Source organism: Cheilinus undulatus, linkage group 24, assembly GCF_018320785.1.
Source record: "Cheilinus undulatus linkage group 24, ASM1832078v1, whole genome shotgun sequence".
NCBI lineage: Eukaryota > Metazoa > Chordata > Actinopteri > Labriformes > Labridae > Cheilinus > Cheilinus undulatus.
This window is the reverse complement of record NC_054888.1, coordinates 18,041,239-18,067,747: the sequence shown is the minus strand read 5'-3', so window position 1 is coordinate 18,067,747 and position 26,509 is coordinate 18,041,239. Positions and strand designations below refer to the sequence as shown.

The 26,509-nt window shown below is 39.4% G+C and overlaps 2 protein-coding genes across 9 annotated transcripts in view; one reads left to right on the top strand and one right to left on the bottom strand.

The window, feature by feature from the left end:
- Window positions 1-4,283: 4,283 nt before the first annotated feature.
- On the top strand, window positions 4,284-9,613 carry LOC121506308 (PI-PLC X domain-containing protein 1-like). Of its 2 annotated transcripts, none has more exons than XM_041782057.1 (7): window positions 4,284-4,394; window positions 6,750-6,886; window positions 7,789-7,914; window positions 8,041-8,196; window positions 8,295-8,407; window positions 8,647-8,717; window positions 8,986-9,613. In XM_041782057.1, exons 1-7 carry the CDS (start codon window positions 4,391-4,393, stop codon window positions 9,240-9,242), a joined length of 864 nt encoding a protein of 287 aa, XP_041637991.1. In that variant the 5' UTR covers window positions 4,284-4,390; the 3' UTR covers window positions 9,243-9,613. The 2 variants fall into 2 exon arrangements, with proteins under 2 accessions (XP_041637991.1, XP_041637990.1); XM_041782056.1 differs by having other exon boundaries at window positions 4,329-4,573.
- A 3,127-nt stretch (window positions 9,614-12,740) lies between these two features.
- Window positions 12,741-26,509, bottom strand: part of LOC121506189 (collagen alpha-1(XVIII) chain-like) — a 65,358-nt gene continuing 51,589 nt past the window's right edge. For 5 of the 7 annotated variants that reach the window (XM_041781867.1, XM_041781869.1, XM_041781862.1 and 2 more), the window contains exons 13-42: window positions 26,289-26,420; window positions 26,058-26,111; window positions 25,316-25,360; window positions 25,145-25,207; window positions 24,700-24,831; window positions 23,563-23,619; window positions 23,456-23,482; window positions 23,277-23,375; window positions 23,100-23,135; window positions 22,686-22,769; window positions 22,488-22,520; window positions 22,344-22,373; window positions 22,186-22,245; window positions 21,912-21,989; window positions 21,775-21,810; window positions 21,624-21,677; window positions 21,441-21,512; window positions 19,627-19,692; window positions 19,398-19,428; window positions 19,067-19,120; window positions 18,937-18,968; window positions 18,719-18,829; window positions 18,477-18,624; window positions 18,323-18,387; window positions 17,559-17,687; window positions 17,433-17,465; window positions 16,921-17,349; window positions 15,569-15,766; window positions 15,369-15,478; window positions 12,741-15,272 (exon numbers count right to left, since the gene is read on the bottom strand). In XM_041781867.1, the coding sequence (XP_041637801.1) occupies window positions 15,059-15,272; window positions 15,369-15,478; window positions 15,569-15,766; window positions 16,921-17,349; window positions 17,433-17,465; window positions 17,559-17,687; window positions 18,323-18,387; window positions 18,477-18,624; window positions 18,719-18,829; window positions 18,937-18,968; window positions 19,067-19,120; window positions 19,398-19,428; window positions 19,627-19,692; window positions 21,441-21,512; window positions 21,624-21,677; window positions 21,775-21,810; window positions 21,912-21,989; window positions 22,186-22,245; window positions 22,344-22,373; window positions 22,488-22,520; window positions 22,686-22,769; window positions 23,100-23,135; window positions 23,277-23,375; window positions 23,456-23,482; window positions 23,563-23,619; window positions 24,700-24,831; window positions 25,145-25,207; window positions 25,316-25,360; window positions 26,058-26,111; window positions 26,289-26,420 (2,712 nt within the window). In that variant the 3' untranslated portion in view covers window positions 12,741-15,058. The remainder of the gene's footprint in view (window positions 15,273-15,368; window positions 15,479-15,568; window positions 15,767-16,920; window positions 17,350-17,432; window positions 17,466-17,558; window positions 17,688-18,322; window positions 18,388-18,476; window positions 18,625-18,718; window positions 18,830-18,936; window positions 18,969-19,066; window positions 19,121-19,397; window positions 19,429-19,626; window positions 19,693-21,440; window positions 21,513-21,623; window positions 21,678-21,774; window positions 21,811-21,911; window positions 21,990-22,185; window positions 22,246-22,343; window positions 22,374-22,487; window positions 22,521-22,685; window positions 22,770-23,099; window positions 23,136-23,276; window positions 23,376-23,455; window positions 23,483-23,562; window positions 23,620-24,699; window positions 24,832-25,144; window positions 25,208-25,315; window positions 25,361-26,057; window positions 26,112-26,288; window positions 26,421-26,509) is intronic. The other 2 variants (XM_041781864.1, XM_041781865.1) reach the window with 2 other exon arrangements.

The following is a 26,509-nucleotide window of genomic DNA, read 5'->3' as shown; positions in this document are numbered from 1 at the left end:
CATGTCTGGAGCCAAGGTCAAGCTCGATGGTATCTCTTTTGTCCCCTGGTGAAATGCCCAGAGACTGCAGGCAGTTTTTAGGTCCTTGGGACAGCCACAGCATTACAGGTGGCTGGAGAGAGAGGGGGGATTGCAGCCAGAGTCAGGATTTATACAGGTCAACACTTATGCATATCTGGAGCCAAGGTCAAGCTCAATGGCAGCTCTTTTGTCCCCTGGTGATGTGCCCAGAGACTGCTGGCGGTTTTTAGGTCCTTGGGACAGCCACAGCATTACAGGTGGCTGGAGAGAGAGAGGGGGATTGCAGTCAGAGTCAGGATTTATAGAAGTCAACACTTAAGCATGTCTGGAGCCAAGGTCAAGCTCAATGGCAGCTCTTTTGTCCCCTGGTGATGTGCCCAGAGACTGCAGGCAGTTTTTTAGGTCCTTGGGACAGCCACAGTATTACAGGTGGCTGGAGAGAGAGGGGGGATTGCAGTCAGAGTCAGGATTTATAGAGGTCAACACTTAAGCATATCTGGAGCCAAGGTCAAGCTCCATGGCAGTCTCTTTTGTCCCCTGGTGATGTGCCCAGAAACTGCTGATGGTTTTTAGGTCCTTGGGACAGCCACAGCACAACCAGGGGCTCGATGGCAACCCTACTTTTCGACCAGTACCCTAGGCCAGTGGTTTCCAACCCTTTTTTCCATGGAGCTTCCCCACTTTATTCTAAGAAAACCTGAGCCAGACTGCTGTCAAAAATCAACACCATTCATAGTGGAGGACCATGGATAGATTTGGAGATGGGGTCAAGAGAGTGGGGAAGACATAAGTAGCCACAAGCCATGAACAGGAGGCACGACTTAAACCACTAGGCCATCTATGTCCCCAAAACCATCAACATCAGTTTAATTGTTTCATGGACCAAACCCTATGAAACTAAGTCTACATGTGTTTATCATACTAAAAGACATTTTAACAGTATTTAAAGTTTTCCCATGATCTTAGTTAACATATGACAATACAATTTTGTCAAACTTGAGAGCGTACAAAGCCTCACATCCCTCCAATAGTGATGCTGTTGGCCATCTAAGAAAGGAATAATGAACGACATGTAAGAAAAGGACAAAGTTGTTGCTGTTGGTCTTGTACAAAAAGAACAGAATCAATGGTTCTCTTTGTGTAAAAATGACCAAATCTATACTTCAGTCATGTAAAAAAAAGGCCAAAGTTGATGCTTTTTTTCATGTTAAAGAGGAAAACCATGTGAAAAACAGTTTGAGTGTGACACTACTTCGACTGATCTCTGATTTCCTGATAGATCCTTTATTTTGTTGGCCTAATTATCTCACATTAACTAAAGTGTCCCAGAGGCATTCTTGGAAACCTGTACACAGAAAAACACTCTTAATTTGATTACTTTTAACATGATTAATTTCTAGATTAAGGTCTATTGACCCAGTTTGACCATTTTAGTGACACTGCAGTATTCATCACGTAAACTGGGCTCAATAGAAGTTTTCCCACTAACCTAGAACATCTAATGGAGGTTAAACAGGTTAGATAATAAATAAAAGCTCTGTCATACTGTGGAGTTCCTTTTATTTACAGTTGACAAGACTGGCTTCTTTTAATGGTTCTGTGAAATGGTTTCATTAGGAACTAAAGAGGAGCCACTTGTTTGTCCTTAGCCTAATTTTTTAACCTTAAAAGGTTCGACTTCATTCATTTATAGACGTGTGACTCCAATAAGAGAAGGAATGTGGTGTCAGAGAAGAGAAAGCACTTCAAAGCGAGTTGTTTGTCAAAAAATTTCCACCATTTTCATCTTGAATTTGATTTTCTGCCATGTCATGTTGATTTAGATTTAACACTTGTGCAAAACTTTCCAAACAACGTGGGGTTTTCCTTCTATTTTTCAAAATGTTTACAGACCCCACCTTGTACAAATATCATGATTATCTAATTTTGCAACCACAGCAACAGGAGGGGAGGTCATGTGAAGTCTGAGTCTCCCGGAGTCCTTAAACCCTCAAGAGGTTCATGATAAAACCCGGATAGTAGAGGAAAAACTAACAGGATCTGCTATCTGGGAGACACTGTGCATTGACATTTATTAATTCACATGGAAATTCAGGTCAGATTTTCTTTCCTATAAAAACATTTCTTTGAACCCTGAGATAATAATCATGTTATTCAGAGAGGAGACCTAAAATGCTTCTTTACAAGTAAATTGGAAAACAGGATTAATAATAGATGGACACAGTTCTTCGAAATCTAATCCTTATTTTCCACATTAAAGTGGTTTAAAAAACATCCTAATTCATCTTGATTTCACAATTCTTCCAGCTGATGATAACATCAATTTATATCAGACACTGAAACTCTGTTTTGAGTTTTATTTACTATTATTACACTATTGTAAAACCATCCTCACATCCCATACATCAGGCCTATTCAATTAGAGGCCCGGGGGCCACATGCAGCCCAGAACCAACCCCTAAGTGGCCCAGCCTGTGGTCATGCCAGAATTGCAGAGGGCAACCTGTTTTGCATTTTTTCATAAATTCCCATGGTATTTCCTACCGTGAACACAACCCTCTGTGTTATTAACAGTTTTCCTCCAATGCACTGCATTGTTTTGAAGCGAGGCTAGCAATGCTGACAGAAGTAGCCCCAAAATACAGACTATAAAGCATGTCCTTTTCAACTGTAGCTACAACTGTGCAAATTTAGTTTCTTATACACTTTAAGATATGCCTGTGTAAGATGTGTTCAAAGTTATTATTTACAGAATTTCATTTTATTTTTTCATTCTATTTAAGTGAAAAAAAAACATTTCTACTACCTCAGATTGTGTTCAAATACAGCTCTGTTATTGTGATTTTATGAACTTTTTCATGTGCTTTTGTCATGTTGCCAATTTTAAAAGGGAGACTATGAATAAAAAGTGGAGATTTTTCATCAAATTGATCTGTAAAGGTTCAAAATTGGATATTACCAGCTGCTTACTGGGCACTGAACATGTCCGGCCCAGCTAGATTTCTTGATTTAAAATTTAGCCCAGTTAAATTTTTAATTGAATAGCCCTGCCATACATCACTCAGCTTTTAAAAGCACCACATTAAGCTAGACTTAATTTGGTCATTTGTGCTTAGGTTTTTATTAACACAGCAAAACTCTCGATATAATTCTAACAGAGGCAGAGCTAAAGTTTGCCCTGATTTGCAAGCCATCACACCACTGTTTACAACCGGCCGTCCCTAGCCACAGGCAGGAGGTGGCTGACTTGGTGGATAACTTCACCCATGGTGCAGAAGTGTTTAACACCAAAAACAACAATTATTCACCAGGAACATGCACAAAGGGATCCCAGCAGTGATCACTGCACTACAGACAACATATCTAAAAACATCAAAATATGCTGCCGAAGGGCATGACGGGAAAACCTAGCCTTTTGGATTTGAAAAGGCAGTGGGCGGAGCTCTGATCAACCGACTGTGCTGTGGATGTTCCAAGGGCCCAAAAACCACTATTGGGCTTGAGCGTGTCGACAGAGGTTAAAGGCCAAGACAAGAGAAATGCAGTTGAGCTTGACTTTGTCTGCAGAGTGACACACATGTGTGTCATCATGTGTCCAGTTTGACACTGGGCAGCAATAAAACACTATATTTTATACTTCTAAATCGCTACTGTATTTTTCTATTCTAATCTATTTGTGTCTAGCCTTCTAATTTTCTTCTAATTTTTATTAGCCTCTTGATAATCACAATCCTCTTAATTTGTATTTCTTGTCTATGTTATCTGTTTTGCTACAAACACCAAGTCAAATTCCTTATATGTGAAAATGTACGTTGCAATAAAACTTGATTCCGGTTCTGTAAATGGCATGAAAATAGAGATTTCAGACAGAGGAACTGCCACAGATCATAAAATGTACTAAACAAAGACCTACTGCCCCAATTGTGATTATGTATTTTTTATTTTAACAAGCTACCACTGACTTAGAGACATGCTTAAATATTTAAATGTGGGGAATTCTAGTTACTGTATGATGCTCCTCTAAGTGAAGATGAGCCATTTCTGTTGGGTAATTATTTCTAAGTGAGATTTAGGAATCATGTCTTCTACTGTATTTCATCTCCCATACATGAACAATCTTTAGACCCAATGTATTTGTCTTGAATCTACTATAGCTAGTTTTTTTTTGGCTTTTTTTTGGTGGCTGAGTTCATTCGGTTTATTCGTTTAAAACGCCACAGAGAGTGCTACTTTTGCACCGTTGCTTTCACGCATTCCTGTAGGTGGCGGTAAAGAGACGCCAACGTCTTTAGAACACCAACGAAGAAGAAGACGCACAACAAGGAAGGCTTTGTAAACATAGGATGCTGCAGAGAGAAAACCGAAGAAAATGAGTAAGTCATCAGTGGGAAAGGAGTGCGTAGCTTGGAAATTAAAAACTTAAATAGATTCATACTCCAGGGGAGGAACATGGAGGAGGGAGAGCGGATACATCCCGGAGTCAACCCGGACTGGATGTCCGGTTTGCCGGAGGGACTGCTCGATGTCCCGCTGTGGAACCTGGCCATTCCCGGTAACAGAGACGAGTTATTGGAGCTGTTTTTGAAGATTAAGTTGGACTTATTATCTAAGGAAAAAAAAAGATAAAATTAAGAATATTTCTAAAATAATATCATGCATCATTCCCACACTTACGGTTTAATTTGAAACAAAGTGCCTGTGGAAAGTCACAACTTCCTCTTTGTTTATCACCCTTACATAAATGTGAAGAGAGATTGTTCACATATTTTTGGTGAGACTAATGCCTCAATGGCAGAGCTGGAAAAATAAAACTATTGTACTCCGGTTAAACTACAACTCCACTGGTTAACATGTACTTCTAGTAAAGCTCAGTTTAAGAACTGAGTACTAATTGATATGAAATTGTTAATTAAGTTCCCTGTCTTATGGATTTTTCAACAGACAGAAGTAAAAAATTATTTCATAATATAATCCATGGGTTCTCAACCTTGGGGTCGGGACCCCATTGGGGGTCGTGAGACACTGAGAGGGGGTCACCAGATGCCTTAAAAAAACCTAATATTTTTTAAATTACGCTGTTGCCACTTTACACCAAGTTTAAATTACTTTTCATCACTTTTTTGCTAATTTTTGCCACTTAAAACCCATTTTTGTCAATTTTAAACCCTTTTTCTGCCTGTTTTTGGCACTTCTGAACCAATTCTTGCCATTTCTGCCAGTTGTTGCCTCTGTTGACACATTATTGCCTCTATCAACCACTTTTTACACCCCTTTTTGCCCGTTCTAACCACAGTTTATTTCAATTTTATATCCCATTCCAACTAATTTCCACCAATTTTTTCCCTTTAAAGCCATTTCAGCCACTTTTTAATCCTCTTTTAGCACTTTTTGTTCCCATTTTTGCTGGTTTTACTTATTTTTTTGCAACTTTTATCCAATTTTTGCCACTCTTAACCCGTTTATGTTCTTTGCAAATCCAATTTCACCACCCTTTCTACCATTTTTTGCCATTATTAACCAATTTTAGCCATTTTAATTATGTTTTTAACAAAAGTTATTTTCATTAAAAGAAGGCAAAATGACTAAAGATATTTGTTTCTTTGAAAAGAGAGGTTATGATTTAGGTCAAATATAAAATATGGTTTTCACAGATTAACTTTACAGTGGACCATGGTTTTGCTGACCTTCATGGGCCCCCAGTTGTGCTGGGTCCCAGAAACCTCCCCCCTGTCCCTCCTTATGACAGTCTTGTCTGCACTTGACTATTCTTGAACATTCCTGGCTGTTCAACCACCTTCAGGTCCAGTGGGGGTCCCGGGTCTCTGGCACCTTTATTTTGGGGGTCACGGCTGAAAAGACTGAGAACCACTGGTATAATCAACACAATATTTGATAGATTAAACATAAACAAGGGGTTGTCAAAAAGTTAAAAATCTAAAAAAATACATTTTGTTATGTATTTTAAACAGTTTTAAACAGTTGTGTCACTTTGGATTTTTCTGTCTTAGACTAAAGGTTAATGACTTCCTGTTTGGACACAGACCTGCTGATCAAAGATTATATGAACTAAACCACAGAGAAAGGAACTTGTTAGTGACTGAAAAAGCTATGTAAGGTTTTTTTTTTTTTTTTTAAGTGAAATGAGACACTAAGAAGCAGTGGTGACTTATTTTACATCACTGTGGCTTATTCTCATTTTGAAAATAAGAAAATTAAGATTGTAAGCAAACTATTCTAGAAAAATTGTTGCATTACTGTTTGCCTGATGTGTAGAGCATAACATCTGTGCTGCAAAAAACTGTTCTTTTTTGGCACACATTTCTGGTCTGAAACATTTTCAACATTTTAAAGTCACAGGAAGACAGATTGTGATTTAATCTGAGTTTAGATTTATTGCCCAGCCTTCATATCTACTGAGGAGTTGTACAGTAAAATATGAACTTTCCTTTTTGCAATAACAACATGACAATATGCATTGCCAATCAGGTAACGTCACACCCTCGTGATACGTAAAGCAAAATACAACAGCTGTTTATAGATGTGATGTGGAATCATTCTCTCTGTGTGCTCCTGTGTAAGCACAGGTGGAAAAGTACAACAGTATTACACTCAAGTAAAAGTACTGATTTCAAAATGTACAAGTACCCCAAAAACCACTCAATTCCAGCAATTTGAGTAAATGTATTGTTATTTTCCACCTCTGCTTAATGATGTGTATCTCTCTACAGGGAGCCATGACAGCATGTCTTTCTGCCTGGATGTCTCCTCACCTGTCCTAAAATCAGAGCCCCGCCCCCTCAGAATGGTAGACAGGCTGTGTCCCTGCTGGACTCGACCGTGTGTTTCCCGCTGGGCCACCACACAGGTGTGTAGAGAAGAATATGAGTGTGACAACAGACCCCATTCTCCCCTAAGGCTGATAGAGATGTAGCTTCTACTTCTGCAGATTTTAAATGTTACTAAGTGTGGAACAAAGGGTAAAAGAGTTTAATAGTCTGCCAATTAGAGCAAAAAGCTCTAATTGACAGGGATCTAACATTTTGTTAGATCCCTGTCAAAATCAATGATATGAGGGAGCACAAACTGTTAGGGGAAATCTTTGGCTCCTCTGCCTTTCATCTATAGAGAGAAGGGATCCCAGGTTTTGCAGTGTGCATAGAACACACAAGTGTGATCTGCATTTAATCCAGGCAAAGAGAATAAATGTTCTGGCTAAAATTTAAGGACTTTGATGGACTTAAACTGGACCAAAATGTTTTAATCTACGAAGGGCAGAAATTATTAAAACATGCCTAAATTTTAAAGGCATTTCAACGCAAAATATAAATCTAAAATAGCCATCAAAATGAACACAGATTTACCTTTGCGGTTGTATGCCAGAGTAGGGAATGAAATCGCACCCCAGATTGACCTCTTTTAAAGTCGGAATTCTGACTTCAGAGGGCGTATCCAAGTGGCATCTTGGAATTTTCCTCCTAGGTCAAATGGAAATACTGACCTAGAAAGCCTATTCCTGCCATCGGCTGCACAGCCTTCCACCCAATCTCCTCGTTTGTCTTGACGTAGAGTTCGCTACCAGGGGATTGTGGAGCAGCGTCACAGGAAATCACTCCAAAGATTCCCCACAACCCTCAACATTATCTTTTGTTGTTGTTGTTTTGATTGAGAGCCCCCTGGTGGCAGAATTAACCAACAGTGTGTTTAAGTATTGAACATTTTCCATGGTTTTCAAACTGAATTTTTCTCTCTTTCCTTGCCTGTGTGCAGGAATCAGTCCTCAATGATCAGTGCGATCTCGGCATTCGTTTCTTCGACCTTCGGATCGCCAGGAAGCCAGGCGGAGGCAGCAAGTTGTTCTTCGCTCACGGCATCTACACTGTGATCACTGTGAAGGTAAACAAACAACAGCCCCATCCAATGAGTTATTGAAGACACACAGCTTAGAAAGGCTAAAACATGCACTACACCTCTGAGTAAGGAGATGTTTGCTTTAAAACGGACTTATTTGTGTTCGTGCAGGAGGCTCTGGCTGAATTAGCCACCTGGTTGGACACTCATCCTAAAGAGATCGTGATCATTTCCTGCTCGCACTTTGAATCACTGACTGATGGAGATCACAGCAACCTGGTGGACTTCATCATCACGTTGTTCGAAAGCAAACTCTGCCCCTCGAAGGTAGCTGTCATGGACTTTGTCTTCACATTTTACTGAATGGTGGGAAAAATTAATACGTAAAGAAACTGAAAAATAACATTTTTATTCATTAAATGCAGGATATTCCCACTCTAAGCTCCTGTTGGTCCAAAGGTCAGCAGGTTATTGTTTCCTACGATGACCAAGAGATGATACTGAAGCACCCAGAGCTGTGGCCCGGGATAACCTACTGGTAAATACACAGAGGGAATTCTTAACTTTAATTTAGAATATTTAGTTTAAAATATTTATTAAGCAAAAAGTAACACATATGGCATAATGTAAGCTGCAGGACTGACCATGCTTCACTAATTAAGGCATTAGGCTCTCCACAGAAATCTAAACATTTTTGAGACATCTGCACTGCTGTGTAACATGAAAACTAAATTCAACGTTATACTCACTAGACTCACCGTGATGTTCTGTCTCTAGGTATGCTGACAGCCCTGACCCTAAGAAGGTGATCGCTTACCTGGAGGAGCAGAAGAGCAAAGGACGACCAGGTTGGAGTCAGTCATTTACCAGAAATATGACACCATAAATATCTTTAAATACCAGGAAAATTCCTTCAGTTTGAATGTAATCAAAACAGATAAGGGTTACCTCTGAAAAAAAGCTTAATAGTTAAAAAGTTAAATGAGCTTTTAAGCTATTTTTAGTTGCTTTTTTATTCTTAAATTGTGCATTTATTGCAGTTGAATCTACATAAAAATGAATAAAAACAATACTCAAGAGTCAAAAGGAAATAAGTGGGATCTTTTGTGTTTTCAGATGGTTTTTACGTCAGCGGTCTAAACCTGACAGAAGACGCTCCCTACATTTTCTTCCATCCCCTCCAGACCATGAAGAAAATGACGATGCACGCTCTCTCCCTCTTACTCCAGTGGGCGAGCAAGCAGCAGCCAGGTGGGACTGAGGTGGGCGGAGTCAACATCCTCTGCTGTGACTTTGTGGACATCAGTCAGTTCTGCTCGGTTGTGATCAGCCTGAACTACAAACTGCTCGATCGTCGATTCATCCAAAGATGATCACAAGAATTCCTTTTTAAATGTTTTCTTTGTTCTTCTCCAGTTTGTCTTTTCCAATTTAATGAAGCCAATCTGTTTTAATTTAACTATCAGTCTTAATCATGAAGGTTTTGTTTACAGGGGATTGACTGCACTTTAGACACCCTCTGTGTAAAATAGCCACACATTCCTTGATCTTTATATTTATACTTTTTACAAGCATTGTATTTTTTAAACTGTATGTGTTGTTTTTTATTGCACTGGAACTTTGGATGCACATTCATTGTTTTATTTGAATGGAAAGCAGGTGCTGTTTTGTGCACTAAATGTTCAAAAATGCTTTATTGGAATTAATGGTATGTTTTTATACACTATAAAAACACTTCACGACACCTTGGCTCTGACTTTTTTGTCTCTGCTGCTCTCATGATGTGCAGCGTAGGAGCACGTATGTCAGACTTTACTGCACAACAGGAGAAGTACAGAGCACATTAGCTACTACTTTATAGGCTGCAGAAGGCAATCTGAGATGGATAAAGAAATTAAAATGCTGAAATACAAGGCAGATTGATTTTTTTATGCTTTTATAAAGTGAGGAAAAACAAGACTGTGTGCAAAGTCTGACTCAGCATTTCTGACCAGTCTGTCCTGCACTTAATGGGGCAAAGCCTAGAGAGGTGATGAGCAAATCAAAAATTTCCACAAGGACAATTAATCACTAAAACCGACCCAAAATGTACTGCCCAGAGCTATATTTGGTGGAACTACATGACCTATAAATGTAACCTGGGCCATTATCTTCTGATGTTTAAAAATGCAGTGATAATTTCTGCTTTCTGTAAGCATCTCATACGGTGGCCTTCAAAGACAGCTCTAAAAATATTTCAGGACTGCATAACACATTTTCACTAAATGCTAAAATTCTTTAACTACATGCAAAAATATGTACTGGAACACAAAAGTACTTCATGACACAAAAAAGTAACATTCACTTACTGCAAAATATTCTTTGCCGAAAAAAAACATTTCTCACACAAGGTGAAATATGTTTTGCAGAACAAAAATTTTTTATGATTTTTTTTTTTCTTTTTGCAGGTGGTTTTATGCGAGTTAAATTCCTAATGTACCATGATTTTTTTAATGTTTCGTTTAAATTTTTGCATTTGTCAATCTTGGGATCTGAAAAAGAGAAATACTTTAAATTTGGCCTTCAGGGCCACCGTAGTCTATTGTTTTTAGTTTTTGAAAACATCAACCAACAAGCTATGGCAACAATTTTAGTGGGCCCTCATGTAGTAATATAGTACTAAGTGTAATTATCTAGTAATTTCTCAAGAACAAGGTGGTAATTACCTAGTTCTAAGTTGGCATTTTACCAGGAAATAGCTCAGTTATATTTAGTTAGTATTTACCTAGAAATAATGTGTTAGCTATTAAGTTATTCCTTGTAATATTGTGGCACTTATCTGGTAATTAGGTGGTAAGCCCCCAACCCTAAAAAAAACTTGAAAAATATTCAGGAGTTAATTTGGTAGGCAGAAAATAAAGGAAATACCAAGCAACTTATATCGAAAATTATCAGTTTATCCCTAAAAACGACTTGGGGAAAGTACCACCTAATTACCAGATAAGTGCCACAATATTACAAGAGTTAGAGGTAGGGTAAATTACCAACGTATTGCTAGAGAACTGACACAGTATTACAAGGGTAAGGGTTAAAGGGTTAGGGTAAAATACCACCTAATTACCTGAGCATTGCCACAATATTACAATGGTTAGGGTTTTAAGGTTAGGGATAGGGGTTAGGGAATAATAACTCCTAATTACCTGGGAGTTGCAACAATATTACAAGGGTTAGGGTTATAGGATTAGAGATAGGGGTTTTGGTAAAATACCCCCTAATTCTTTAAGCACTGCCACAATGTCACAAATGTTAGGGTTATAGGATTAGGGATAGGGGTTAGCGTAAAATGCCACCTAATTACCAAAGACTTGCCACAATATTATGAAGGTTAGGTTTATAGGGTTAGGGATAGGGTTAAGTGTAAAATACCACCTAATTACCTGAGATTTGCCGGAATATTACAAGGGTTGGGGTTATAGGGTTGGGGACTGGAGTGAAAAACCATCTAACTACCAGATAAGATAACCAAAGATATGCCACAATATTATGAGGGTTAGGTTTAAGGGGTTAGGGATAAGGAAAAAAGTGAAACACCCCCTTATTACCAAAGACTTGCCACAATATTACGAGGGTTAGGGTTGAAGAGTTAGGGATAGGGATTTGGGCAAAATACCACCTTTTTTACCAGAGAACTGCGACAGTATTACATGGCTTAGGGTTATAGGGTTAGGGTAAAATACCATCTAACTACCAGATTATTGCTTCAGTATTACAGGAGTTATGGTTAGAGGGTTAGGGATAGGGGTTTAGGTAAAATACCACATAATTACCAAAAACATGCCACAATATTATGAGGGTTAAGGTTGAAGGGTTAGAGATAGGGGTTAAGGAAAAATACCCCTAATTTCCAAAGAACTGCCATAATATTATGATGGTTAGGCTTAAAGGGTTAGAGTTAGGGTAAAATACCACCTTATTGCCAGAGAGTTGCCACAAGGAATTTACTTGATAATAAATACATTTTTATGAGGTAAATACTTCCTTAATATTATTGAGTTATTAGTTGGTAAAATGCCAACTTTTAACTAGATAATTACCACCTTATTCTTGAGAAATTACTCGACTATTACCAGTTGTTACTGTAAAATTTCTTGGTGTATAGTGCCCACTAAAATAAAGCTTCATATAACAAAACAGAATCACCTTCGTCTTCAGCCTCAGTTAACCTGTCTTTGCATTTTTTATCATCGTGCATGATGATTTCTGATAACTCTGGTGACAGCTGACATTTTTAGAAAGCCTTTCATCAGGTCAACCATGTTCCATTGTCTTTGGGCGAGCAGGGTCCAGATTGCCGTCGACACCTTTGGCTTCGTTTGCGGTCGGTAATGGAGGATAATGCAGGCAGATGAGCTACATAACTGGAATAGCACATGAAGGCAGTCGCTTTCTACACCAATGAGCAAATGAGTCACAGCTGTGCTGGCAGGTGGTCGCTGACAACAACAGTTAGATGATGTTCAGAGACCCTGGCTGGAAAATAACAGAGAATAAACTAGGACTGTCACCTGATGGTTACATGCCTCAGTGAGATATATAATAACTGGACAGTGAGAGTACAGTGGTGGGTTAAGAGGAGGGGCTGGAGCAGTTTCTGTGGCTGTGAGGTTGGTAGAAATCTTTCTTTAATGGTGTAGATGCCTGTGTTATAACAAACATTGTATTACAGAAGAAGATTACTGATTGGGGATCATATTGATGCAAAAATATGAGTTCAGCCCTCCATAACAGGGATGGATGAACAACCCAACTTTTAATTTTCTTCAGCATAAAAAAATCTTGAATTATTCTCAGAGTGTTGGACTTTACACAGCACTACAAATGGGCAACATAAATCACAATTTCCACACTGGTTTATTAAAAAATTTGCAGCATTTCACAAAGTTGCTCACACAAGGAGAATAACAGAAGTAAAATGTTTAACATGATTGCATTCAACTGGCACTGCTGGTTAAAAAATGCCACTTTAATCCCAACTGTAGTGAAACGCCAGTGTTTGTATCCTCTCCACTCTTTTCAGGCTGCAGTGCATTCACTGTTCTGAAATTAAAAGCAGGAAATAAAATATAAAAAGCAACAGTGCATTGACAAAAATAGTATGGCTGAATCCTCTGCAGAAATCTGTATATAACATGAATTTGTTGTGCACAAATTGGTCCCTTGTATGTTTTCAGTACACTTTATTGTGTAGGTTTGCTGGATTGATTGTGAACCATTATCACACATTACAGATGAACTAGAAAATGCACAGTTTATAAAAATAAATATCCCTTTGTTATTGCTAAAAATGATTTGAAAATATCTTCCCAAGAAAGACAGTAGCAAATTAAAAAAGCTGTTACTCAAGTGCTTTTGGTTACAGATAACAGTGTAAAGAAAGAAGTTAAAAAACATACATTTCACATATATAAACGTGTGTTTATCTGGCTTTTGGATGCAGAAATCTCTGGATGATTGCACCATTTTATTCCAGATTAAGCTCTAGACTGGCAAATACTGCATATAACGAGGAAATGTGGCATTTAAGGTACAGGAAACCTTAATTAAACTGTGAGTAGCACTGCTTTTCAGGTGCTGGCACTTGTATTTTATTCAAAAGAGGCAAATCAGCCTTTTTATACAGCCGTTTTGTCCAATTTTTTTGGCACACGTGGATTAAAAAAATCACTTGTTTATTTTAAGAATGAGCCCACATTTATGTCTTTCATTTACAGTTACATATTTGAAATCAGAGTGTTCGAAACGTTGGAAATTATTCTATCTGGCATATGATCAGATGTCAAGATTTATTGGGCAACAAACAATTATAAGGAAACCGTCCAACTTGCAAAATAAGTCAGGCAGTGCTGTTTTTCCCTGATGAAGGTCTAGCACCAAAACGCTGCAAATAGACACTTTTTTTCTTTCAAGTTGGGCAGTTTGCAGGAGTGTCCTTTAATTTGTTTGTTGGGATAGTTTGCCCCCTGATGCACCTGTCTTAAGAAATAGATGTGCGAAGCAGTTCTTCAACTATGAATATTTGTGAGTCAGAAATCAGACGTGCCTACCATAAAATATGGTAACATAAATGCTTAATGTCATAGTATTAATTGGTAAAGAAAAAGTAATTTTCTTGCTAATGTCTATAATAAGGGTTATCATTACTGAAGTTGCAAGTAGGAAGCTAATATATGAGCATGCATATTAAATATGCATTTCAATTCAACTAAAAGGAAATAAACATGGGCATAGATGGCCTTGTGGCAAGGTCGCACACCACTGAAGAGAAGACAGTCCTCCAAGAGGCTGGCCTGTGTTCAAGTCTGACTTGTGGCTCATACTATCCTATCCAGATGAAGGCAAAAGTCTCCTGGAAAAAGACATCTTTATGGAAAGAGACATCTTTTTACTAAGATTTATTTTAAGCTAATTTGCACCTTTATCGAGATGGGAAAGTGTGGATTGAGGAAACTGGAGAGATAAGGAATGGGAAAAGGAGCTATGGGCTGGACTTGAACCTGGACTGCACGCTTCAGAGACAACCTCCACACGAGGCATGCAAATTTAACCACTAAGCCATTGGCGCCCCATTTAAGGGCTGTTATTGCATTGAATGTTCTTCAAAATTTGCAGTTTCCTTTTGTTTTTGGGAAACTGAGATAATCCAGAGACTGTCCTGCTGTTTACAATAGTTTATCTATTTCCCTCCCTATCAGTGAACATTTTAAAAACTGCAACTAATCTGAAAATTCTCCAGATCATACAGGGAACTATCTGAGTAGGAAAGAAGTCAAATTATGAATGAAAAATTTGGAGGCTGATATCTGAGCTCCAGATATCTGTTTTTGGTCTAGCATCGTCATAATTTTAATATTTTGATTAATATTATACCAGCTACAAGCTGACAACAGAAAAAGTATGAATGATTCATTTATGCAGCCTTTTTCAGGCTTCTGTGAATCTTCCTGCTGTAGCTGTATGTGTTACTGTCTGACCTGAGCTTAACTTTGGTTCAACTTGTGGAATAATCCTGTTTAGCACCATATATGCAGGGCTAACAAGCATTAACTCATAATTCACGTGAAAACAACATATTTACAAACATAGAAAAGTGTGTGTGGACTAAAGCGTGGCTGGCTTTGTCCACTGCTGTGTGAGGGTTGTCCGTCTGTGTCTATCTCCTGGAGTGGCCGACGTAGCTGTTCTCTACACACAGCACCACGTAGGAGCTGGAGCAGCTGCTTGAGCTCTGATGGAGCAGGTTGCCGCTCTGCAGCGATGACGCCATGCCAGTCACTGCATGTTCGCCCACACGCCATGTCTCACAGAAGCTGTCGACGTTCCGCAGCCCAGCGCTTGTCGACCCGTGCCACATCATCTTCTCTGGCCTGGAATCGAAAAGAAATAGTAACCTGAATACAAGACATCCTGGTTGGAGATATTTCTTATGATTTTGTTGTCTTTTGAAGATAATGTTTTGTTACCATGTGTTGTCACTCATAACATTTTTGCCGTCAAAGGAATAGATTGGCACATTGTCCTTCATCCTGCGGTCATTAAAGATGGCGTCCCAGTTGTCAAACAAAACCTCGTCCTGAAAGATTTCATAAGAAGGCATTAAAAAGTAGCAGTAATGTAACTCTTATGATAGCAAAATGTCCCATAGTGGGTTTTTTTCGGTTACCTTCAGGTTGACGATTGGCATTCGGTCTCGGTCAGCCTTGCGGACAATACTGTGAAGATCCTGGAGTTTGGCAGACAGGAAAGCCCGGAAAGTTCCCTTCATTCCAGCAGCCTGTGCCTGAGTGAAGCACATGTAGTCTGCACCGCGAATGCCCCGCATCATGCCGGACTGAGGGCTGTTCAGGGCGATCAAGTGGAGCTGCAGAGACATGCTCAGGATTATTTTAACATGACACAGTGAGCATTCAAAGATGGATAGCTGCAAGACAGTTATCTAGAAAGTTAGCTACATGATCGAGAAAGCGAGATATTTAGATAGCTATGTAGACAGCAAGGTGTAAAAGTGAATAGACTCAGAGAAAGCTAAATAGTCAGCCTGGGAGTTAGCCAGATATTAAGCCTCATGAAGAGCTGAATAATTGCATTAAAAAGCAGCGAAGTTAGCAAGATGGCTCAAAAGGTAGCAACAAAGTTTTCAAGTTGGTTAGCTTCTAGTCAGCTTGCAACACAAAAGGCTAAATATATAATTACATAGATAGCTAGATAGATAGCTCAATAGTTAGCTACAGTTTGCAATCAGTCTACAGTATATATTGTTCAGTAGCTAGAAAAGCTAACAGATGATTAGCTAGAGGGTCATCTTGATAGCCAGATTGGCTTTTAGGTTAGATATCTAGAAAATAGTAAGCCATAAAGTTAGCTGAAAATTGCTCTGCTAGGTAGCTTGAGTTAACCTTGTGGAAGCAAATGAGATGACTAGAAATGCAGCCACAAATCTAAGGGGATAGGTAGCTAAATAGATAGCTAGGTAGTTTTCCATTAGTAAAATAGCTAAATAGACAGCAGGATAAATTGATAGCTTGTTGTAAGATTGTTAGCTTGTTAGAAAGCTAGCTAGATACAAAAAACAGTTAGGTATGCTAGTTCAGAGTTGGCAAGGAAGGTAAGAAAAACTTAACATGTTTAGCAAGAACGTTATCTAGATATTTTGACTTCTAGCGCACAAGATAAATAACTACAACTGCTAAATAGCAAGAAAGGTAGTGAGATTGTAAGCTGGATGGTTAGCAAGATGCTAGAAAAATAGCTATGTTGACAGCTTAATACTTCTCCTGATAATCAAAGTGATAGTTGGAAAGATTGCTTCATTGATAGCTATACTCCATACATATCAATACTATTATCTGAACTATACATATATATATATACTTGTAGATATCCTTGTAAATACCCAGTAAGATTTTAGCTAAGCCTAAAAGCCAGTTAGAATGTTAGCTAGTTAGTTGGCCAGAGTAAAGCTCTTTAGTTAGAAAGCTGATGTATACTGTTAGCAGATATCCAGGTATAACTTACCCCTGGACCTGATGTATGATGGTGGACTGGGCTCTGGGGCTCAGGGGGAGATGGTCTTCTCTGAGTGACTGCGTAGCGAGTGTCCGGGTACACTGGGCGAGCCTGAGTCGTGTAAACAGAGTACCTGCCGTCTGGTTCATTTAACCGGTCTGAGTAACTGGGAAACCTTGGATCTGTGGGTGCTGGGTACCGAGGATCGGGCTGGTATCGATTGTCGGGCTGGTATCGATTGTCAGGCTGGTATCTGGGATCAAGGTTGGTCGGGTAGCGCGGATCAGTGTGTGTGTGGTGATGCTGATCCGGTTGTGAGTGATGCTCGGTGCCCGTGTGGACCGGACTCTCTGGTTGCCGTTGGGTTTCGGTATGGGAGTGATGGTCTGGAGAGTAGGGGACAACTGGGGGAGGCTCAACTGCTGCAACCTCATTACCCTGAAAATAGTGTGCAAGATTTATATTAAAATAGGTTTTATACGTTTTATATTTTGAGCAAAAAACTCAAATAATGAACTCACATCCTGACTGGGCAAAGGAATGTAGCTCCCAAGCTGGAAAAAAAAGACAATTAAATAAATGCATAAAGGGATTACTTTGACATTGCTTATGTTGCTAAATAAAAATCAAAGAGGTGAAAGCTTTACCTGGACTTGCCGAATACCATCTCGGACTCGTAAGTACAGATCAGTTTGGTCCAAAATGTAAACCAGTGAGCCCTCTGGTTGCCTCCTAGCTGTGGCGGTCATGGTATCATAAGACCTCAACACTGTTACCTAAAAAACCAGAAATACTCTGAATTTGGCTGATCTTTGTGCAATTTTGATTCAAATTGAAGTTAGAGTGATTCTGACAGATTTACTGAGGCGTATTCCAAATAATAAGAGTCGTAAGATGGAGTGTTATAAAAGACACATTGTCGTTTCACAGTATTAAGTACTTGTACTTTGGCTTTAAATGAATATGACCTTATAAAGTTGAATTCTTCTCCCCAACTTTATTGCAGGATCACATTATGTTCTGATAGCATGAGATACACGCATTAGTGGCATTTTCAGCACAAAGAAACACGCTGTTTTTACTCTGATGCCCTTTTTAAATTTTGTTTTCTATCACTTATGTTGACATGGATGAGGAAAAGAGTGTTGGGAGTGTCCAACAGGAACATTTCCTTGCTTTTCTTTCACTTTTATCACTCTACAGAGCTTTTGATCTTCTTTTAAGAAGTGGCGACAGTGGTGCATTAATAATATCCTCATCCATGTTTGAAATGCGTTACTTTGACATGTCCACAAGGAGACAAAACTATTTTGCTCACCATCATCAAGTGCCAGTACAAAGCATCAAAATTGTTTCTCCTTGTCTCCTAGAACATGCTGTAAAAAAGCCAAAACATCCCAAACTTTCTCACCCCAGAAGAATGTCCAGGTAGCCCAGGTGCACCCGGAGGACCAGGTGGCCCAGGAATATTGATAGCTGTAAATCAAAAGCAGTTGCATGAGCTCAAATGAGACTGATAAGAACTTCACCTGTAACACTGGAGTGTTTAAATCATCATGACTCACTCTGTGTGCCTCGATAAGCTCCAGGTAAGGATGGTCCAGGAGGTCCAGGAGGCCCTGGTGGTCCTGGCTGCCCATCGTAGCCTCTTCCTGGTGGACCCGGCGGACCCTGAGGGCCTGGTGGGCCAATGATGGCATCACCTGGTTGGCCCTGATGGGACAATGGCCAAAAAAAAATGATGTTTTGATCTTTGATGATTTGATGGATTTAGTAAAGTGTAGTGTTTTTGACAGTTTGATCTTACAGGAGGTCCAGGTGGTCCTGGATAGCCGCTCCCTCCATAACGGGGGTCATAATATCCTCCGCCTGGTTCTCCTTTCTCTCCTTTTAAGCCTGTTTCCCCTTTCATCTCATTCTGGACACAAAAAGTCAAGAAATATTCAACGTATATAACCAATAAAAACAAACGTGCTGACTAATATAATCCTTATCATTTGGGTAGTTTGTAGAGATCAGTCTTACCCTTAAAGTATAAAAATCAAATGCTCCGTATCCTTGAAAAGAAGGGAAGTAAAACAAAATGAAATAATCTTACAGTTACTTTTAAGATTGTTAACACAAATCTGCACAAAAGAAGAAGAACAGGCTCTACCTGGAATTTCAAGTGTCCCAGGGGGGCCACGTTCACCCTTCTCTCCTTTAGTAGCTACAACGATTAAATAAATAAACAAATGAATAAATAAAACAGAAAGACTCTTTCAACAGTCTGCCTTTAAAAGGTCTGAGCTTCTGTCTTAGCCTACATCTTGAGTTGAAACTGATGCTAGCAGACAATGAGCTAAGCTTATTTCAGAACAAAACAACCCCACCATAAATATTCAAACTAAAGGGGGTCATTTAATGCTTACTCCTCAAAATGTGAATCTAAACCTTTAGACCTTTTTTTCTCAGGGATCTTTAAATACGGTGTGAAATACACATACCTGGGTAAGATCTGGAATAATCGTCATATCCCTGAAATAAAACAAAGACTTATTTTTAGCAATAAAACACAACTTAAAGGCTAGAATTTAAATTTTAGTCTGTCAATATTATTCATGACCTGTTCACTTGAAACATATAAATACACTTTAGTCTTTTGGTATGTCATAAATCAAAAATTAAGGCACCACCTCTACAACACCATAGTTAATGTTTCATGTCTTGACTTACGCTTTGCCTGTCATAGGGACTAGCAGGTCCAGGAGGTCCAGGGGGTCCTGGTGGACCTGGAGGACCCTGAAAAACAAAATAAATATTGATTAACACCTGATTGAAAGAGTTAAAAAGCAAAAGGAGCTAAAAGTACAGGCTTAAGCCCGGCATACACTGAGTGATTTCAAGCCTGCTCTACGGCAGTCGTGGCAGAATGTTAACTCATACCGTGCAACTGATTGCGACTATTGCCCAAGATTTATGTGCTCAGATTGTATGAGTGAAGTCGGGATAGACTGCGAGAATAAATCAGTAGAGTATCCTTTTTAAAAGTATCCCACGTTAAGGATGAAGTGTTTCCAGTCATATCCTCTCTCTCTCTCCCCCCACTATCTCTCTATATCCCACACACACAAACAGCATCACCACCCATGCCTGTAGAAGTAGGAATATCTCCTGATCGTTTATTTCCTTTATTAAAGCAAGGGTAGGGGGCATCAGAAAGTCTTTTCTGATATTGCCATGATGACTTTTGATGTTGTCTGACAGTTTGGAAAGTAAAAAATACCCCAAAGTTGGGGATTCTGCTCTCTCTGTGGGAGTGTCTGGAGTCATACGACCAAAATATCAAACATGTCAGAAATCAAACCGACCAGTCGGGAGCTGCTGGTCAGGCTGTGATCAGGTAACCTAAGACTAGCTACACACTAGATAGATTCCACTAGATTCCACAGACTTGAGATCTCACAGAAACCCGGGCGAAAACGTGACTTTAGAAGAATAAACAAATATGGAGGGTGATCAACATCATTAGCAACTGTTGGCCATATTGTGGTATGTCTTGCATGAGAAATCATAAAGGCACTTTATAATTCTCCCATAATTCTACAAGCGTTTTTTTCAGTCTTTCACTCAGCTTGAGGCACAGTCTTCTTGTTTTTTTCCTCAGATTTCAAAATCACCACGGTTTGTATGATAAAAATAAACATTACAGATGCCTGAGCAGATAGGATGCAGGGATACTAATATTTCTCATGTACACAGGGACATGAATAACTAGGTTTCTCTGTTCACATGTAAACAAAGTATCCCAAATATGATTAAAACTGGGATATGACTCATAACCTGAATAGTCAAGGCCATGTAAACACTCTCACTGATGACCTTTTCTGGTCTGTTAGCTCTTATAGGCTATCACATGTATTTAATAAGAGGCAGACCCATTCAGAATCATAAATCCCAAGTATGTAGGATTGATATGTATGATTCAAGATCAAGGAATCTCCAACATGGTCGATAGCAGTTGAATAATGTCTGTGGATATAACTGGGTCTTAAATTGTCTAGTGCAGTGGTTTTCAACCATTTTTGACCAAAGATCAAGCCAGAATTTCAAGGCATACCAAAACCACATCTATACAAAATAACTGAGATCAGCTGATCTCGCAACCCCTCATCAGCTGACGGCAAGCTAATTCATTCAGGGCAGTGTTGGCAGATAACACTCATGCTGCCATATTTAAACTGCTCTTGCCCGGCTCTGCCTTCTGCAATCCACTTTTTACAACCTTCCTCCACCCCAGTTCCTCCTTTATTCTTCCTCTGACTATATGAGTGTCATTATGTTGTCATGACGCCTGCTCTGCTTTGGGCTTTTTTGCTGCTTCTCTTCCTGCCCCAGGCTTTCCCAGGAAAGGCGGGAACATGTGGTGTTCCTGTTTGTTTCCCTTTAGGCTTGTGGAAGAGCAGGGGATCTCAAAACAGTCATATGCATGAAAACAATGAGTGCAAATTTATAACTGCTAATAAGGAACTAAAATCTGTGATACTCACAGGGTAACCATATCCAGACCCCGTGCCTGAATCTCCCTTCTCTCCTTTGACACCATTCAGACCTGGACGACCCTACGACAAACAACACACTCCATATTATTCCTTTTAAATACCATAAATGCGTAAATCAAACCATTCTGGCTTCCTAGAAATAACTGTAAAATAAAAGAAAAACAGACTTACTGGTCTCCCAGGAAGCCCAATCTCTCCCTTCTGACCTGAAGGACCATATGGACCCTGAAAACACAAATTTAACAGGTGAATGCAATTCAGTTAGCTCATTTGAAAAAAACCCAAACAATAAAATGACTGAAATAAAAAATGTGACACGCACTGGAGGTCCCTCAGGGCCAGGAGGTCCACTTTCGCCCTGGAAAAAACACTCATGAAAACTGTGCCATTTGAAAGATCACATAAATATATAATAAACAGGACTTTAGATGCTGGAATTAGCAGAATAAATGTTTTTACCGGGAGCCCTGCTAGACCACCTAGATAGAGAGGTCTACCATCAGATCCCAAGATGACGCCAGGCTCTCCTTTCTGTCCCTGAACACAACAGAGTGAACAATCAAGGATACGTATTTTCTCTTTTTTGATATAAAGTTCTTTCTTACTGGTAAATAAAATCTATTTAGATGACAAAATAGGTAATAAAGTGCATCTTACAGTAGATTTTGAGGTACAATATGCATGTTTTTTGTGTAAAAATGCAAAGATCTATTACAAATGTGGTTTATTTTACTTTAGGTGCATATCCAGGTGGACCTGAATCTCCTTTATCTCCTTTTGGTCCTGAGGGCCCCTAAATTAAACACAAATATATCACCCTTTTTTAGCAAATAGTCTCATAATAGCAGGACTTTTCAAACAGAACTGTGAACTGATGAGGGTGATACATACTGGGAATCCTGCTCGTCCTTGTGTTCCTCCCTACAGAAGATAGGACAAAAACACGTAAAGAAAAAGAAGAAATACCAGGTAAAGGTGTTAAATGACAACAAGGTTTAGTGAGGATTATGTCGACGTTACTTCGGGAGGACTCACCTGCCACCCTTCGCTCCAATAAACGTCATTATACTACAGCAAGACAAAGTTAGGTTCATTAGTGTGGAGGTGAACAAACACTCAGCAGGCGGTGAATGTTAGTGAACATGAGCACGTGCACAAACTCAGTCTGATGAGGTGATTTAGTGATTAAATGGCAGGCATATTCATAACATCTGTGCTTATTGTTTGACTCACGTCTGACGTGTGGTAGGTGACTTTTCCTGGAGGTCCGGGAGGCCCTGGAGGTCCAGGGGGCCCGCCATCTCGTCCTGGCAGACCCTGAAACATGAATAAACAAAGCATTAACAAGTTGTAGTAAATATCTTGAGGAGGAGCCATGAGGATATCTGAAGCAGAAGGCAATGTGATTCGTGTTATTTAGCATTAATGCTGTTCAAGCCTGGCAGCTGTGGAGCATGTGCAGAACAACTGATGGAGGTGTATACATCTAAGAGTAAATCAGTTTCTCAATTTAGTATGATTTCAGTCAAACTAACATGTTTATGTTTATCTTTAGAGTCCTGTTTTAGATGATCTACCACAATAAATCGTTTTTTTTCTCACTGCATGCAAACATACTGAATAATTGTACATATTTTGCACACTCACCGGATCGCCTCTCTCTCCTCTGTCTCCTTTTTGACCCTAAAGATTAAAGCGAGTTTATAAAAGCTGTGAGAATAAGCAACTACAAGATCTTTAAACTGATTTGAACAAGAGTTGTTTGACTTTATGCTACACGGTACAATGAAGCAATGTTTCTGAGAAGTATTTCTGGCCTCCTACCGGCTGTCCAGAGACTCCGTCCAGTCCAGGGAACCCAGGAGGTCCTCGTGGGCCCTCTGATCCTTTGTCTCCATGGCTACCTGGTAAACCTGGCTTACCCTATAAATAATAATAAATAATAATGAATCAGTCTTAATTGTGACAGTAGAACAAGCTGGAAGAAATTAAAGACTACTCACAGGTAAACCAGCAACACCAGGTGGGCCCTGAAAGACAGCACACAGGAACATAAGATAGGAAACTACTGTTTCAAGAAAGTAGAGATTCTCATGTACAAAAGAGGTACCTGTGGTCCAGGTGGGCCAGGCAAACCAGCACCCCCCTCAAACACAGCCTCGTTACCCTGCAAAAGGCAGAAATATCTTATTTAAGTTTCTGAGTGTCTTGATACTGACTTTCTTTATTGATTAATGAACAGACATTTCTCTCTTTCACATGTTTGGTTTATTTTAAGAAACCAGTTAAAGATTCAGCCTCTTTCTTTTGTTGGGATTGGAGTATTTTTAGGTTTTTAAGGGTTTAAATGATCTTTCTTTTTCTGAAAACTTGCTCAAGCAAGCTACAGTCATGGACAAAGTATTGGCACCCCTGGAATTTGTCCAGAAAATACACTATTTCTCCCAGAAACTGCTGCAATTACAAATGTTTTTGGTATGTTTTTGGTTTTTGGTGTTTTCTAGATTGCCAGCACCTGTTACTGCCACAGGTAAGTTTAAATGAGCATCACATGCTTGAAATAAAATGATTTAGCCACAGTTTTAAAAGGGTGCTGATAATTTTGTCCGGCCCATTTTTTGAGTGTTGTGTAAAATTATGTCAGTTTTGGCTTTTTTTCTGCTTTTTTGTTGTTCCAGTGCACATAAATGAAAAGAACATGTGTATACCAAAAACATTTGTAATTGTAACAATTTCTGTGAGAAATGGTGTATTTTCTGGAAAAATTCCAGGGGTGCAAATACTTTCGTCCATGACTGTATATCCACACCCTTCACTAGAAACTACCAAAATCAAAAATTACAAAAAGATAAATAAGCCGACAACACCAGACGTATTCACAGCACAGTCGCTCTGTGATGGATCTTTATATTTTGTGTCTCCTTGTTTTCTTTTCTGGCACAAAGGTCACAAGTGTGTCATATTATTCAACCACATAAATAAATAATAAATAAGAGATTTCAATGGAAATTCATAGTGGTCATTTTTCTATGAAACACAGAATTAAGGGAGCTACATCTACCTCATGCCACAAGGAGAATTATGACTTTATACGGTGACAAATCCGTCTTTTTTAAACAATTACTTCTATGTTTATCTCTCATGTTGCAATCCTGAAATATACTTAGAGCTTTGACCTTTTACATGAACTAACCTCCATGAATTAAAGCTAAAGATAAACATGAACATGAACATAATCTCTACTCACAGTGCCAAAACGGAATGGCGGTCCAGGAGGCCCAGGCGGGCCCGGAGGTCCAACTGGTCCCATTGGACCTGGAAGCCCTGCGAGCCCAGTCTGGCCTGGTGTTCCTTGTCTTCCTGTGTCACCCTGAGCACCCTGAAGGGAGAAAAAAAAAGGACCAAGTATTAGTTTTTACTGCCTCTTCAATGATAGACTGAGTCAGGGCTGTTGGGCAATCCTGTTAATAAAACTGCAGCAAAGAAAGGGTGATAAAGAGAGGTGAAGAACTACAAACTACAGGAGGAATACTACTCTACTGAGTTTTTCTCCACGTACTACTGACAGGTTATGGATGCAAGCATGAAAGAAGTTGACTAGAAACTGGAAACGAGGAAAAAATTGAAAACCTCTACAAAGAAGAAGCAAACACCAGAGAAGATGCCCCCCAGTACCTGTGCCCATTACACACCGTAGAGGACGAAGTAAAGTAAGAGAAGAAGCTGCTGAAAGGGTTGGAGTCTTGCGATGCTTGCTAGAGAAAAGCAACAAACATGGAGGACAGAATCTATCTGGATACACCCGCCACATATTTAAAAAAAATTCAAAAACAAGAGAAACCAAAATATGAACATTAACTCACCTTTTCTCCAGCCGCTCCTGGAAGACCGAGGTCACCGCTGTCGCCCTGGAGAGACAGATTTTTACAACAGCATTACGAGAGATATTTAAATGTTTTTAAGCATTATTGTCCTTGATTGCCCTTAAATTTTGTACAGACATGTATGAACCCAGAGAGGAGAAATCCTGCTGACATTGTTGATCTTTTAGTATTTCAAATTAAAGCTGATGAATGAAATTATCCCTCGGGAAAAACTGTAACCCCTTTGATGATCTGTAGAGCTTCTTTCAGAGCAATCAACAGCTCAGAATCTGTCACACAAGTTAGATTATTATCAAGTAACTGCAAAAGGAATCATCATCACTTTGATTTTGGGCCTTATAGCAGAAATGATCTGGCAAAACAAAAAAACAAACAGTAAACTATGTGAAAAATGTCCCTACATGTATATCAGTTCCTATAATTGTAGGAAAATTATCTTAGTTGTATTTTTAGCTGTGTTACGGCTGCCTACACAAAATTGTTTAGCTGTATATCTCTAGTTTCTAGTCTATAAACTCTCTTTATTCATTTTTTTAAGCTGCAGCTTTGATAAGGACAGCTATTTAATGTTTATATGCAGGTGTTGTCACAGCTGTAGCCCTGGGAAGTTTACAGTCAGGTCAGTCTTACTGATTACAGTCATCCTAGAGTGATCTATTGATTTTGCAGCATGTTCTATGTGTAAATATTAGAAAATAGTTGTCAATCTGTGCATATCTACCTTTTCTCCTCGAGATCCTGGTGGTCCGGGTGGACCTGGAGGACCAGGGCGTCCCTAAAACGACACACAGGCAGGATGTGCAGAATTACTGATGTGTTCAAAACAATGAATCAGGCAGCACATAAACCATCTTAGAACTGTAACAAAACATTTCAGGCCTTTAGAGAGCAAGCCGTAATTGTACAGTCAAAAAGAACATCACACAAGGCAATGAAAGGAGGGAAAACTCACTGGTAGGCCAGGTGCTCCATCCGCTCCAGGTGGGCCTGGAGGTCCAAAAGCTACAGGACCGCTAGCTCCCAAAGCTACTGAAGTCCCAGGAGGGCCAGGAGGGCCTGGGGGGCCCGGGGGACCACGAGCACCCTTCATAACAAATCACAAAGTTAATTCAAACTCAGTTTAACTCGTGTAACTTCATTTATTCCTGTGGGGGAACTGGATTGAAGCAGTTT

Coding starts and splice junctions, on each gene's coding strand:
- LOC121506308 (XM_041782056.1), top strand. CDS start 4,471: ATGGAGGAGGGAGAGCGGATACATCCCGGAGTCAACCCGGACTGGATG. Junction 8,197..8,294: donor GCAAACTCTGCCCCTCGAAG/GTAGCTGTCATG, acceptor CATTAAATGCAG/GATATTCCCACTCTAAGCTC. Junction 8,408..8,646: donor TGGCCCGGGATAACCTACTG/GTAAATACACAG, acceptor TTCTGTCTCTAG/GTATGCTGACAGCCCTGACC.